We start from the raw sequence: 14,598 nt of genomic DNA on the forward strand, positions 1-14,598 counted from the left end.
CACCCACTCGCGCACTCACACGCATGTTACAAGGTATGATACTCCCTCACCTTCAATAGTCTATAAAAGCACCGGTGAAATATTTTAACTGGAAGCATGTTGTTTTTAACAAAATTTTGTGTGCTGGAAACATCTAGAATTAAAGCGAACTCGGTGATTCAATATAACTGTAATATATTTCTAGCAAACTGTGCACCATTTACGATTTTTATACAAACTAAAGATAGTTAAAAAAGTTTTGGACACAAAGCACAGTCCTCAGTATTGTAACTACGGGTTCAAAATAACAACACAATGACTTCAATTATAGTCGGCAGGTCGCTGCTTCCCAGGCTCAATGAATAATCATAATTATTTCTGTGTGTGAGAGAGAGCTTTCACTTACCGTCTTAAACAGGCTTTGATCACACGACCATCTACTTCCAAATGTAGTGCATTAACCACAATATGATATTTGATGTGTGACCGTTTCACTTTGTACATGAAGTCTGGGCACCCACATGAATCATCATAGTAGTAAACAATCACACACACGCACACAAGCCTGCCATATCTAAACAATGTATAGATAAGCAAAAGCTACAGGTCACATGGTGAGATCATGTGACAATAACAAGTATACGAGAATCACACTTTACTTTTTCGTTGGTGGTAAGCGTATTAACATTGGTCGGTCAAAGATATTTCTTTCTGTACTATGAAAGGTAATGAAAGATGGATTATAGATGGGTTGTTTGCAGGCTTGTGAGTTATATCATACGACTAGTCGCAATAAAAAATTTTAATCCCAGAAGACAAGGTGATGAAAACCTTAAAAGTGAGTTTTTACCAACATCAACTTCTCATCCCCCATGTTACTTCGTAAAACATCTCTCAAAGATTGAGGGTGGAGGCTGGTGTAGCTATTAGTTCAGATTGTTAGTAAACACAGTTTCTTCTGACTTCACTGCGTACTACTGTTGTCGATAAACAGTTCTCGTTGCATTGTTTGGAAGCAATCTCTAACCAGTTCTTAAGATTTTAACCGTAAAAAAATCAACAGTCCTTTCTGCCTTTTCTCAACTACCTGCTTCACCTGTAGACAGATTGCTATAGAATCTGATGAGCTCTGGGACATTATCTTTACCATTTCTACTTCTATCGACACCATCGTCATCAAAGGCGGTCTCACGGTCGTCTTCGTTACTGCCCCTTTTCTTTTCTTCGCTAGTTTGCACTGTTTCTGCTCTCGTGTCTGCTGTTTGCTCTCTCATTGCCTCTGCTTTCATTTCTTGAGCATGCTCCACTTCCCTTTTTGCTTCCTCTTTCTCTTCTTGCTCAACCTTTGCCGCCATCGTTTCTTCAATTCTCTCCTGTTTTTGTCTTGCATCCTCCTTGCTTTCTGTCTCTGACTTTCTTTCCATAGTTTCTTTTTCTTTCATTTTAACTTCTTCTTTGTCGTCGTCTCTCTTTTTCTGTCCACCCAAGTCTTCCTTATTTTGTTCTGTTGTTAACTGCCCCTTCATGTCCTCATTGTTTATTGTTTCTGACTTTGCTTCGCTACTTTCTTCTTCTTTCATTTCGACTCTTGCCCTCTCGCCTTCTCTTTCTTTTGTTTCTTGCATGCTTTCTGTATTTGGTGTTGGTTTTGATCGCCCCTTCATGCTCTCTTGTTTTCCTCGCTCTGTTTCTACCCTGGTGCTAGTTGTTTGTGGTGTGTCACGGTTACGAATAATGTTTATCTTGTTTACATCATCATTTTCACTCTCTGCATTGCGAGGTTTTACTGGGCTATGTCGGTTGACCGATAGCTTCTTCAAGAGGTCAACAGGTTTGTGCGGAATAGGTGGCTTTGGGTTAGATGTTGATGTTCCTGTGTCGTGAGGAGTAGATGAATGACTATTTGTATGAGGTGACTCCTCTTTATACTGAATGTTGTCACGTGACAAAGATGCTGAACTCAGGTCTGCGGCGACATCTGTGGCCTTTGTGCTGCTGGATAAATGTAGAGATTGTAATGTCTGACGGTCCTCAACATCACTGTCTTCATCTTTGGTGTCGGTGCTGTGAGGTGAAAGTGTAGATTGTGGTGATGTCTGACTGTCTCCGACACTAGCATTAGCGTCCTGAGTGTGCTTGGTGTTGTTACACACATCCTGCAATAATGGGTGTTCTTCTTTACTACCGTCGTTACTCTCATCTTCAAATGATATCTTGTCATGGTGCAGACACAGCTTATCTTCATTGTGACCTAGTAACTGTTTATTTTCCTGAGAAGCCTCTTCTTCCTCGCGGTTTGACTCCAGGCGCTCTAGAGGATCCTCGTTGTCCTCACGTGTGGGTTGCCAGAGACCACGTGTCCTTTCCCAGCAACCAGTGACAGGCTGCAGCCGATTCCCCACAATACGTCTCAGGTCACGTGGTTCTCTTCTACTTTTCGGCAGACCAGGAATCTGAATCACTCCCCACCTGCATAAGAAGATTCTGATGAGAAGCAGAAGTAGTAAACACCTTATTCGTGATCGTGGGTTAGTGTGCACGTGTACAGTTCAAGGTGGGCATGTCAGTGAGTGCACGCAAGCATTGTGCATATTATGTGTGTGTGTGTTTTTGAATAAAGATTTATTATATTCACGGTAAAGAACCCTTTTAGCTGAAGGTTACTCTTGAACTGAAAGTCCTGCTAACGCCCCTATCAAAAATTAGAAAAGCTGTCAATGGATATCATCTTCAGACTAAATAAATATAAACCACATAAAATAAAACAAAACAGTTGATAATAATATAATCAGTAGACAAGCTAGATACACGTATTGCCGGCTTACCAGTGAAGGAATAAGACTACTCCTAGTACCAGCAGGATGGGAATTATAATCAGTGCAAGAAGTCCGTTAGAGCTTCCACCTACAGCAACACAGAAACAGAATGAACTGACTAGTGATACGTGGTTTGGTGAGTTGCAGGACCAGGTGTCTGGTTGACTCTAGGGATAACTGTTCAAACTGTCAGGTAAGTGGATGTCTGATTTGTTCATGTTTGACTGTCATCTTAGGAAACTATGTGTGCTCGTCTTAATGGGGCAACTGCTTGTGTCGACATTTTAGCATCTGTCTGCTACACAACTACAAGTGATGTGAGTCTTGTACATAGACAGATAAAGTTTATCTTGATTCTGGCTCTTTGGGGACACAAATAGTCATTCATAACTAATGTAGAGTACCGGAATGTGATGTTGTGTTTATACTTATCCAAATGTGATACATGTATGTATAGAAAGTCATACTTATCTAAGATTGAATATATCGCTTCCATAGTATAGTACAATAATATAGTATATTACACGTACACACTCTAGTGACTGTATATATATATATTATATACAAAATTGTTTGGGTTTTACGCCGTACCAGCAACCACAGTTGCCATATAAGGCTACATGACAGCAAGAGGAAGCGGAATCAACTCCCTAGTGCATTGATGGGAACCATCCATTACCATTGTGATAATTAGTTACAAAGAAAAGACGCTCACCATCATTGTGTGACGACGACTCATCTGTCTGAGGCGATGCAGCTGATGTCATCTGACTTTCCTCGCCATCACCATGACCATCACCATCACCATGGCCAGTCCCTGACGGGGAAGTGTAGACCACATGGGGTGCAGTAACTCCGTGACACGTGTACGTTCCTGTGGTTCTGTCCGAGTGCGTGGCATTAAAGACAAAACGGTCACCGGAAATGGTTTTCTCTGGAGATACGATGCGGAGGACATCTTGGTGGGAACTGAGAACGATGCACGAAATGCCACAGTCCACGATGGCGAACACTGCTGTCCCTGTGGATTTTTAGAAGTTTACACAAGCGACAAGTATTTAACTCGTTAACACGGGTATATATTTCAAAGGGGCGCGACTCTTGCCAATTCTACCCAGTTGAGAAAGCTCTGACTGTTTGTTTACTTTTGTATATTAGTGAATATTTTGAATACTCGCTGCTTATGTAGGACTGCAAGGATAGATGGCTTCATAAATATGTATATAGATAAATATTCTGATAGTCCTATATGCTGATTCTCTCTGCTTCAATGGGATTTTTCCTTTCTATCCCAGAATACAAAGGACATCCTGGCGGCTCGATTATTCTTCTCAAGTGAATATTTGCTTGTGCTTCATCCTAGAGTCTGAGCCCCGCCACCTGACTCTCTATACAGTGACTTTACCCAGTACACTATTGTACCTGAAAGTACACAAACCTGAGACTACACGGAAGGAAGACAACAAAGAAAAAGCAAGGATCTAGAGAAGGGGTTAAGGCACAAGATGCGTCGGAGAGATGCTGGTGACATGTTGTGGTCACATGACAAGATTGAGGACTGTATTGTAGAACCAAAAGAGACTAAGGTGTTTGGCAACAATAAGCCGTGGATTTGCAAGGACCTGAAAGCTTGCATTTTTGCTAAAAGGTTGCTTTTATTCAGAATGATAAGAGAAAGGAGTTAAATCTGAATAAAGAATTTCGACAGAAAAAGCAGACTGGAGAAAATAACTATAAAAATATGGAGATGAATCTAAAAGAAAGGAGTGAGCTGGGGGCATGGCTGGTGGCAATGAGCAAAATGATGGGATGCCGGGTTTGAAGTACATGACTTTTCTCGTGAATGTGTTCTTCCTTGTCACAATCAAACATTTGATGCTGTTTATAAGCCATAAGCCTTGAAGGCTTTTTTAGCCATAACATTAATTACACAACACACAATAACAATCTCATCAAACATCTACAATCTCAGAACAAATGGTGACAATATAGCAAAATATAAAGATAAATACACAATACTGAAATTATATATACAGGGATTACTTACACAGTCATAAGACAGGTTGAATAAATTTGCATACAAGGATACTTTTGGATTTAATATTCATAGGCCGGTGTAATTTAAATTTACTTACATGATGCAAAAAAAAAAATAAATAATAATAATGGAAGCAGCGCTTTCCATAAAAGAGTAAACAAAGGAGGAGCACACAGAAACAATGAAATTCATAGGGTCAAGGCCACTGGTCTGAAGGCATTCAGCACTCTGAGTGTGACCTTTGTAGAACTGGAATAAATATGGGGTTTACATAGCTTAGGAAAGTATCGAGTGTTTGAGAACAGGTCGAACAGAATTGTGACCATTGAGCTCAGGACCTGAACACCTTTCAGACCGTCCTGTCCCGGAGTGTTGAAGGTGACCACATTGTCATCCACTAACATATCAAAGTCGTCAACCACGCAAAGTAGATATCTGTGTTACTGACATCGCTGCTATCGCTGCTTGACAACAACAAACTTAATGATGACAATTGTTCGCTAGTAGATTAACTACATAATGACACTAACAGATTGCACACAACATTAACTACAGCATCACAGCTGTTCTCCAGGACTTGAACTCTGTGATGACACTAAGTCATACAACACTTGTGTAACTGTAACTATGTAAGGACAGTACCACGTACCTGTCTTATGAACGAAGTCCACGCGGGAGAGGGAGACATTCACGTTGAAGGTGCAGACTATTTCGTTGTAACTTCCATTTTGTGTTTGCTTTGCAACAGACTCCAGTAGCTCTCCTGCAAGAAGCAGATGGACAGGTAAATATAACACCTGGAGCGTTTTCCTCTATTTTTTATTCCTTTCTGTGTTTTTCCGTAATGTCTTTCACACTCTCGTCAACCCGTCACCTATCTATCCGGCTGTCTCAAGGACACTTCCAAAAGTTTATTCTCAAACCTAATACCGATAGTTTGTGTAACCCATCACTCATTTTATTTGTGCCGCTTTCAGCATCACAAGTGAAATAGTTTCCACTGCTGACCTTAATAACTCTCTCTAGACGCTTGGTGGGAACTGAACTTCCTTCTGTCTTAAAGTGCAGGCTGCTCTGGACACTGGACTCTCTCAAGTCGGTTGTACATCTTTCTAGCGATGCTAGACTCCACTAACTCTACCTATTCCACAGTCTCCCGGTGTTAAACAGAACTCGTGTGAGATGAGATCAGACATGTGTAGCGGCCATTAGCGACATTAGTAGACATGAAGACTTCACCTACCTGTCGTCTCACCTGTCGCAGGTTGGAGGTGTGAAAACAGTGGTAGCAGACAGATTATGGTACTCAGTATGGTTCCCTGCTGTGACATCGTGTCAGTCGTCAACAACAACTTCAAATTATCAGAACACAAAACAAGACTACAACCTCCACACGACTACCTTTTGTCAAGCTGTGGTCACAGACGCAAATACGCCCGACATTTGTCTGTGTATGTAGGTCGCCTTCTTTCTGGGAAAGTCTGAAGCTGTCTACCTGTGCGGGGACACCCGGTGACGAGCCAAGGTGTCGGTGTAAGGTGGTTTTATTTGTGGCGAAGCTTGTATTGGGATTACCCTGACGAGACATTATTAACATGTTTTGGCTTGAACAGGCGAGAATAAGTGGTGAAATATTCTTTTTACTGTTGATGTATAAATAGTAGACATGATATTCACTTATCATCTTTTCTCACGGGATCTCACGGGCAACGGTTGTACGCTACTTTGTGTGCATTTTTCATTGTATCTGTCACCCTGTGTCCATCTGTGTGCGCGTGTGCATCTAGTTGTATGTGAGTGTACAGATGTGTGTGTGTTGCCACAAAACAAAGAAAAAAGCCGACTACACAGGGTGCGTTGAATCACAGGGTGTGTAATACAAGTTGGTGGTTGAATGTTGTCACATTATTGAAGTATACAATTACACACACTTCCAGGTTCTTTCATGCAAGTTACAGAAAATTGCGTGAGCCTGTCACGAGGCTTTACCAATCTAACAGACATTCCAACAACTTTATTTCCTTTGGTTAAATCCCTGAATTAAATTAAATCGTCGTCGTTTGTGATGGTGGGACAGCTACTTAGCGAAACTGTTGTTGTTGGTAACAGGCGAAGTTCCACTTGTCAGAAATTATGGCTGTGTACGTTGTAGGTGTGGACAGGTGAAATTCCTCACAAACATGACATTGCTGTATGTACACTACTAGTCACTGCTGGGGACAGACTCCCTCTCCCATTTATTTGTCTGTGAGTTTTTTACTCTCTGCAGTCGGTCTTTTATTTGGTACAACCGTCCATTTCATATTCCACGTTCACTTGTTCTTTTTTCACACACACACAGGCCTGTCATATGTAAACAATGTAAACAACTACTACGTGTCATGACTAGATCCGTGACAATAACAAATAGACGAGAAACACACTTTACTGTTCAGTAGGTGGGGCAATGTAACCGTGTTAACATCCGTCGTTCAAAGGTATTTCCTTCTGTTTTCTGAAAGTCAGTGACAGGTGGATTAAATTTGACTCTTTTCAGGCTTGAGTGCTATATCATACCACTAGTCGCCAGAAAAGATTTTTTATCACAGGAGACAAGATGATAAAAAAGTTAGAAGTAAGTTTTTACCAAGATAATGCTGGTCTTCTTCTCATTACCCTTGTTGCTTCCAAAAGCATCACTCAAAGATTTAGGGAGGAGATTAAAGCATATTTTAGTTCAACTTGTCTGTAAAAACAGTTTCTTCTCCCTTCACTGTGTACTTCCATCCACTCTTGTCAATAAACAGTTCTCGTTGCATGGTCTGTAAGGAATCTCTTCTAACAAGTCCTTTCTATCTTGTTCTCAACTACTGACTTCAGCTGTGAACAGATGGTCAAAGAGTCTGGAGAGTTACCTGCCATCTGCTGCTTGGATTTTCTGACTTCCACATTTGTTAACTTCTGTTGCCTTTTTCTCCCTGGTCTTAACCACATGAAGATGTCATTGTTTGCCTCCCCATTGTACTGTCATTTGAGTGACTAGTGACACTCATTAACCCTGTCAAAGGACGGATGGCCAGATACTGCTACATGCTTTCCCTGTCGCAGTAGTCTTTGATATATAGAGTATATATAGATAAGAATATAAATGAAAGGATAGGGTCAAAAATACTTGCGCCATCCACGTGATCAACATCGGCAGGACTGCCACCAGTGGTGGTGCTACCTTACCAATCGTCATCAGATGATTGTAATCACCTTTTTTTCCATTTCTGACGATTTTCTTCATTATCGTGAAGTCTTTTCATTATTGTATCATGAAGCTCAGTTTTGATAGCTCATACAGTTGAAGCACATCATCTTGCCCCCAGTGACTGTTACAAGGAGAAGTTTCTGTGTCCCACCAGCGGGCAAGTGTGTTTCCTACTTTCACAGGTTTTTATGTTCTAAGATCATATGTCCATAGTGGGTTCTTCAGGTACATCTTCTCGAACACCTGCATTTTCCCCTTCGTGTCTGCAAGCAGAGACCTCGCTTTACATCCGTACAGATGTGTGATGCTCAGTCCACCTTCCTGTTCACTTCAGTTTAAGCAGCTTAGTCTGTTCACAGTCTCTTCTTTCTTGTCCTTGTTCAGTGGCTTCAGTTTTAAGTTGCTAGTGTCTAGAGACTTGCCTTGGAGCGAGTGTTTAGTCTCAGCTTTCTGTCTTTGGTATGTTTATAATACTTCTCTTTCCTTCTGTCCCTTGGTTCACATTCTCACTGACATCTCCAGTCTCACTGATGGAGCGATGTACATGTCTTTGTCTATGTTACATCCACTGCGCATGGTCCTCTTCATACTCCAGGATGTCATTCAGTTCTGTCAGCACTGGTGTTCTTCACATTTAAAGCACATTTCAAACATAAAAGGCCCTGTCTGTTGACTAAAGATATACTTTCATCCACAGAAGTTTCTGTTTCAGCTCTCCGCTCGTCACTGGGATAAGAAACTAAGGCCAACATACTGGACACCTGAACATGAATCTTGTCAGAATACAACAAACCTGTGTGTGGTTCAGGCTTTGTTAAGTTTGTCAAACTTCTCACTCATGTAACACTGTGATAGACACATCCCTAGCTCCCCTCACGATGGATTGACTGTGTGACCTCATCAAACGTTTCAACTTGTTGTTCCTTACACATCCGGACTGTTGTCATCCTCATCTTTTCTTAATGTATTGGGTGAGTCATTTAGTCTACTGCTAATTGTTTGTTTCTTTTCGCTTCTTCCTTCAGAACCTTCCTGGGAGTGTTCAGGGAGAGACAGGTCGGTGTAGACTAGGCTCTGCCCAGTGGAACTTGCACCATCCAACTTATCAACATCACCAACACCTTCATCACTTCTACTTCTATCGGCATCATCGTCATCAAAGGCGGTCTTGTAGTGATCGTCTTCTTTACAGACTTTTTTCTCTGGTTCTTTACTAGTTTTCAATGTTTCTGTTATCGTGTCTGCTGTTTGTTCTGTCACTGCCTCTGCTTCCATTTCTTGAGCATGCTCCTCTTCCCTCTTTGCTTCCTCTTTGTCTTCTTGCTCAACCTTTGCCGCCATCGTTTCTTCAATTTGCTCTTGTTTCTGTATTGAATCCTGCTTTTCTTCTGTCTCTAACTTCATTTCCATAATTTCTTTTTCTTCCATTTCAACGTTTGCTTTCTCATCTTCTATCTCTTTCTTTCCGTCCATGTCTTCCTTATTTTTATGTGTTAACTTCCCCTTTGTATCTTCATTGGTTATTGCTTCTGAATCTGCTTTACTATTTTCTTGTCCTTTTACGTTGATCCTTGCTATATCGTCTTTTCTCTCTTCTGTTCCTTCCATGCCTTTTTTAGTTCGTGCTGCAAACTGCGCCTTTATTTTCTTCATTTCTTCTTGCATTTCTTCTGACATGGCGCTAGCTGTTGGTGGTCTGTGTTGGATGTTTTGCCAAAAGTTACGAGATTTTTTTACATTTGTTACACTATTATCTTTACCCTCTTCATCAAGAGGGTATGGTATGAATGTCGGAGAAGGGTGATCCATCTTATTATCATTCTCGGACTCTTTATTGTCAATTACTGAAGAACCTGGCAAAGGGCGACTGTCATTCCTAACGTCTCGGCTGTCCAATTTGAGGTGGGGAGGTTTAGGCGCAATAGGTGGCTTCAGTGTTGGTCTTCCTGTGTCGTCAGGTGCAGATGAATGACTAGTTGTATGAGGTGACTCCTCCTTATACTGAATGTTGTCACGTGACAAAGATGTTGCACTCAGGTCTGCAGCGACATCTGTAGCCTTGATGCTGTTGGATAAATGTACAGATTGTGGTGATGTCTGATGGTCCTCGACACTAGCATTTTCGTCCTGTGTGGGTTTGGTGTTGTTATACGAATCCCGCAATAATGGGTACTCTTCTTTGACATCAGACATTTCATTGTCTTTACACTCGTAGTTTCTGTCGCTTTCAAATGATTCCTCAGTGGGATAGGATAGATCGCTCTTCAATTTGCCTGGTGCTACACCAAGGTGCAGAGACATCTTATCTTCATTCTGACTTAATAATGCTTCAGCTTCCAGAGAAGCCTCTTCGTCTTGATCGTTGTTTGACTCCCGGTGTAATGATTGTAGTGATGTCTGACTGTCTCCGACACTAGCATTATCGTCTTGAGTGTGCTTGGTGTTGTTACACACATCCTGCAATAATGGATGTTCTTCTTTACTACCGTCGTTACCCTCAGCTTCAAATGATTTCTTGTCCTGGTGCAGAGACAGCTTCTCTTCATTGTGACATAGTAGCTCTTTAGCTTCCAAACAAGCCTCTTCGTCTTGCTCGCGGTTTGACTCCAGGCGTTCAAACGGATCCTGGTTGTCCGCACGTGTGGATTGCCAAAGACCACGTGTCCTTTCCCAGCAGCCAGTGACAGGCTGCAGCCGATTCCCCTGAATATGTCTCAGGTCACGTGGTTCTCCTCTAGTTTTCGGCAGACCAGGAATCTGAATCACTCCACACCTGAATAAGAAGATTCTGATGAGAAGCAAAAGTAGTAAATATCTTATTCGTGATCGTGCGTTAGTGTGCACGTGTACTTCAAGGTGGGCATGACAGTGAGTGCGAGCAAGCATTGTATGTATATATGTGTTTGTATGTAAAGAAGATTTTTAGCTGACGGTTACTCTTGAACTGAAAGTACTTTTAATGTTCGTATCAAAAATTAGATGAAGCTGTCATTGGATAAAATAAATCTTCAGATAAAATAAATATAAACCACATAAAATAAAACAAAACAGTTGATAATAATATAATCAGTAGACAAGCTAGATACACGTATTGCCGGCTTACCAGTGAAGGAATAAGACTGCTCCTAGTACAGCAGGATGGGAATTATAATCAGTGCAAGAAGTCCGTTAGAGCCTCCACCTACAGCAACACAGAAACAGAATGAACTGACTAGTGATACGTGGTCTACCTTCACTTGTATGTCGACAGAATAAGTTCATCTTGATTCTGGCTCTTTATGGTGACAAATAGTTATTTATAAGTCATATAAATGTGCATATTATGATTATTATCATTTTTTTTTTACTATTGGAATTTATACTTAAAGACCATTGTCTTTATACTTACCCATATACGAATGTCATATTTATCTAATGACGGCAATAGGAAGGGGAGTGAACTCCCTGGTGCACTATAGGAACCATCCATTACGATTGTGACAATTAGTTACAAAGAAAACATGCTCACCAGCATTGTGTGACACCTCATCTGTCTCTGGTGGTGAACCTGATGTCATCTGACTTTCATCGCTATATCCATCACCATGACCATCGCCATCACCAGTCCCTGACGGGGTAGGGTAGACCACCTGGGGTGCTGTAATTCCGTGACACGTGTACGTTCCTGTGGTTTTGTCCGAGTGCGTGGCATTAAAGACAAAACGGTCACCGGAAATGGTTTTCTGTGGAGATACGATGCGGAGGACATCTTGGTAGGAACTGAGAACGTTGCACGAGGTGCCACAGTCCACGATGGCGAAAACCTCTGACCCTGTGGATTTTGACACAAGCGACAAATATTTAACTGATTTACACGGGTATATGTTTAAAAGGGAAGCAACTCTTGCCAGTTCAACCCCGTTGGGAAAGCTCTGACTTTTTGTTTACTTTAATATGAGTGAATATTTGAATAGTTGCTGGTTATGTAGGACTCACTATACATTGACTGGACCGAGTACATCATTGTACCTGAGAGTACACAAACCAGGGACTACACGGGACGGAAGAAGTAAGAAAAAGCGAGGATCTAGAGGAGGTGTAAGGCACAGGATGCGGTGGAAAGATGGTGGTGACATGTTGTGGTCACATGACAAGACTGAGGACTGGCATCTATTCCTTGACAGCTCCTCTGACTACGATGAACTCATATTAATTCACAGGAACTGTTGCTACTTATATCCGCTTCTGTGAGGACTATGATGTAGAACCAAACCAAAGACTAAGCCGTGGATTAGTAAAGACCTTAACGCTTGCCTATTGCCATGAAGCGTGCATCTATCCAGAATAACAAGGGAAAGGTGTCGAATATGATAGAAAAATCAAGGAGGAGAAAAAAAAACTATAAAACTGTGATGAAACGGAAAGAAGGGAATGCGCTGGAGGCAATGAACAAAATGATGGGATGCCAGGTTTGAAGTACATGACTTTTGTGGTGAATGTGTTCTTCCCTGTCACAATCAAACATTTGAAACTATTTATAAGCCATAAGCCTTGGAGGCATTTTAGCCATAACATTATATAATAAGAACACAATAACAATCTGATCACACATTAACAATCTCAGAACAGATAGTGACAGTATGGCAAAATATAGAGATAAATACACAATACTGAATCTATATATATATAGGGATTACTTACACAGTCATTAGGCAGGTTGAATAATTTTGCTTAAGTATACAAGTATACGTTTGGATTTAATATTCATTAGCCGGTGTAATTTTACTTTAATGATGCAAAAAAAAAAAATAATGAAAATACCGGAAGCACTGCTTTCCATGAAAGAGTAAACAAAGGAGGAGCACACTGACACAATGAAATTTATAGGGTCAAGGCCACTGGTCTAAAGTCATTCAGCACACTGAGTGTGACTTTTGTAGAACTGGAATAAAGATGGGGTTTACATAGCTTAGGAAAGTATCGAGTGTTTAGGGAAGGTCAGACTTGTGACTATTGAATTCACTGAAGGGCGCAGGACCTGAACACCTTTCAGGTGGTCCTGTCCCGGAGTGTTGAAGGTGACCACATTGTCATCAACTAACATATCAAAGTCTTCAATCACGCACAGTAGATGTCTGTGTTACTCACATCGCTATTTGACAACAACATATGTTATTTTGACTAGGTGATAATGATAATTGTTTGCTACTATGTTAACTACATAATGACACTAACATATTGCACACAACATTAACTGTACAACTACAGCATCACAACTGTTCTCCAGGACTTGAACTCTGTGATGACAATGACAGTCATACAACACTTGTGTAACTGTATAATGTAAGCACAGTACCACGTACCTGTCTTATCAACGAAGTCCACGCGGGAGAGGGAGACCTTCACGTTGAAGGTGCAGACTATTTCATCGTAATTTTCTTTTTGTGTTTGCTTTCCAACAGACTGGAGTAGTTCTCCTGCAAGTAGCAGATGGGCAGGTAAATATAACACCTAGAGTATTTTCCTCCATTTTTCTATTTCTTTCTGTGTTTCTCCGTAGTGTCTTTCACACTCTCGTCAACCCGTCACATATCTATCCGTCTGCCGATGATAATGATTGATGATTGATGATGATTGATGATTATTATTATTTAAATTTCAGCTGTCTAAAGGACACTTGCAGAAGTTTATGCTCAAACCAAACTGTCAGTGTGTGTAACCCATCACTCATTTTATTTGTGCCGTTTTCAGCATCACAAGTGAAATAGTTTACATTGCTGACTTTAAAAACTCTCTAGAAACTTGATGATCAACAAAGCAGGTCAGGTGGGAACTGAACTTCCTTGGTTTTGTATCGTCTGCCAGCGAGGTCGGGGGTACATGTCTCCAACTTACTATTGTCCTGTGTGTTTAGCATCCAAGAAACGATTGCTTAAAACCTCACTGGGATGAATAATCTGTCCCAATAATATTCGCTCAACACACACTGTTGTGGTAAAGGTAAAAATCCAGATTAAAATATTTTCCACAATTATAAAATCATTTTACAGCAGCTTCTGGCTTAAAGTCCGGCTGTTCTGGACACTGGACTCTCTCAAGTTGTACATCTTCCTAGCTATCCTAGACTCCACCTACTCTACCCCTTCAACATTATCCCGATGTTAAATAGAACTCGTGTCAGATGAGATCAGACATGTGTAGCGGCCATTAGCGACATTACTAGACTTGAAGACTTCACCTACCTGTCGTCTCACCTGTCGCAGGTTGGAGGTGTGAAAACAGTGGTAGCAGACAGACTATGGTACTCAGCATAGTTTCCGTGCAGTGATATCGTGTCAGTCGTCAAAAATAAACTTTAAACCATCAGAAAACAAAGCAAGAGAAAGGTTGAACCCTCCACACGACTACCTTTTGTCAAGCTGTGGTCACAGATGCAAATACTCTAGACATTAGTCTGTGTAGGCAGGTCGCCTGCTTTCTGGGAAAGTCTGAAGCTAGTTATTGATAATGTCATCCAATCGTCAAGAAGCATAGTCTCAGTTATCAATAACATT

General features: G+C 41.1%; 2 protein-coding genes across 6 annotated transcripts; both read right to left on the minus strand.

Moving 5' to 3' along the window:
- Positions 1–69: 69 nt before the first annotated feature.
- On the minus strand, positions 70–6,317 carry LOC112571808 (glutamic acid-rich protein-like). 2 transcript variants are annotated; one of them, XM_025251108.1, is made up of 5 exons: positions 6,089–6,317; positions 5,483–5,596; positions 3,511–3,816; positions 2,805–2,883; positions 70–2,448 (listed from the first exon to the last, which is right to left on the minus strand). In XM_025251108.1, the coding sequence occupies exons 1-5, from the start codon at positions 6,162–6,164 to the stop codon at positions 1,059–1,061; spliced, it is 1,965 nt and encodes a 654-aa protein (XP_025106893.1). In that variant the 5' UTR covers positions 6,165–6,317; the 3' UTR covers positions 70–1,058. The 2 variants fall into 2 exon arrangements, with proteins under 2 accessions (XP_025106893.1, XP_025106892.1); XM_025251107.1 differs by having other exon boundaries at positions 6,077–6,317.
- A 309-nt stretch (positions 6,318–6,626) lies between these two features.
- Positions 6,627–14,468, minus strand: LOC112571810. 4 transcript variants are annotated; one of them, XM_025251113.1, is made up of 5 exons: positions 14,299–14,468; positions 13,408–13,521; positions 11,574–11,876; positions 11,169–11,246; positions 6,627–10,838 (listed from the first exon to the last, which is right to left on the minus strand). In XM_025251113.1, exon 5 carries the CDS (start codon positions 10,364–10,366, stop codon positions 8,990–8,992), a length of 1,377 nt encoding a protein of 458 aa, XP_025106898.1. In that variant the 5' UTR covers positions 10,367–10,838; positions 11,169–11,246; positions 11,574–11,876; positions 13,408–13,521; positions 14,299–14,468; the 3' UTR covers positions 6,627–8,989. The 4 variants fall into 4 exon arrangements, with proteins under 4 accessions (XP_025106898.1, XP_025106897.1, XP_025106900.1 ...); XM_025251112.1 differs by having other exon boundaries at positions 14,287–14,468; XM_025251115.1 differs by having other exon boundaries at positions 10,238–10,838.
- Positions 14,469–14,598: the final 130 nt, after the last annotated feature.

This window comes from Pomacea canaliculata, linkage group LG9 (genome assembly GCF_003073045.1).
Source record: "Pomacea canaliculata isolate SZHN2017 linkage group LG9, ASM307304v1, whole genome shotgun sequence".
NCBI lineage: Eukaryota > Metazoa > Mollusca > Gastropoda > Architaenioglossa > Ampullariidae > Pomacea > Pomacea canaliculata.

Bases quoted from the DNA above. Each gene is read 5' to 3' on its own strand.
- LOC112571810 (XM_025251113.1), bottom strand. From the start codon at position 10,366: ATGTCTCTGCACCTTGGTGTAGCACCAGGCAAATTGAAGAGCGATCTA.
- LOC112571808 (XM_025251107.1), bottom strand. From the start codon at position 6,164: ATGTCACAGCAGGGAACCATACTGAGTACCATAATCTGTCTGCTACCA. The intron at 5,597-6,076 runs GTAGGTGAAGTC...TGCTTCTTGCAG, and splicing joins TGCGACAGGTGAGACGACAG to GAGAGCTACTGGAGTCTGTT. The intron at 2,449-2,804 runs GTAAGCCGGCAA...CTTCTTATGCAG, and splicing joins GTAGTCTTATTCCTTCACTG to GTGGGGAGTGATTCAGATTC.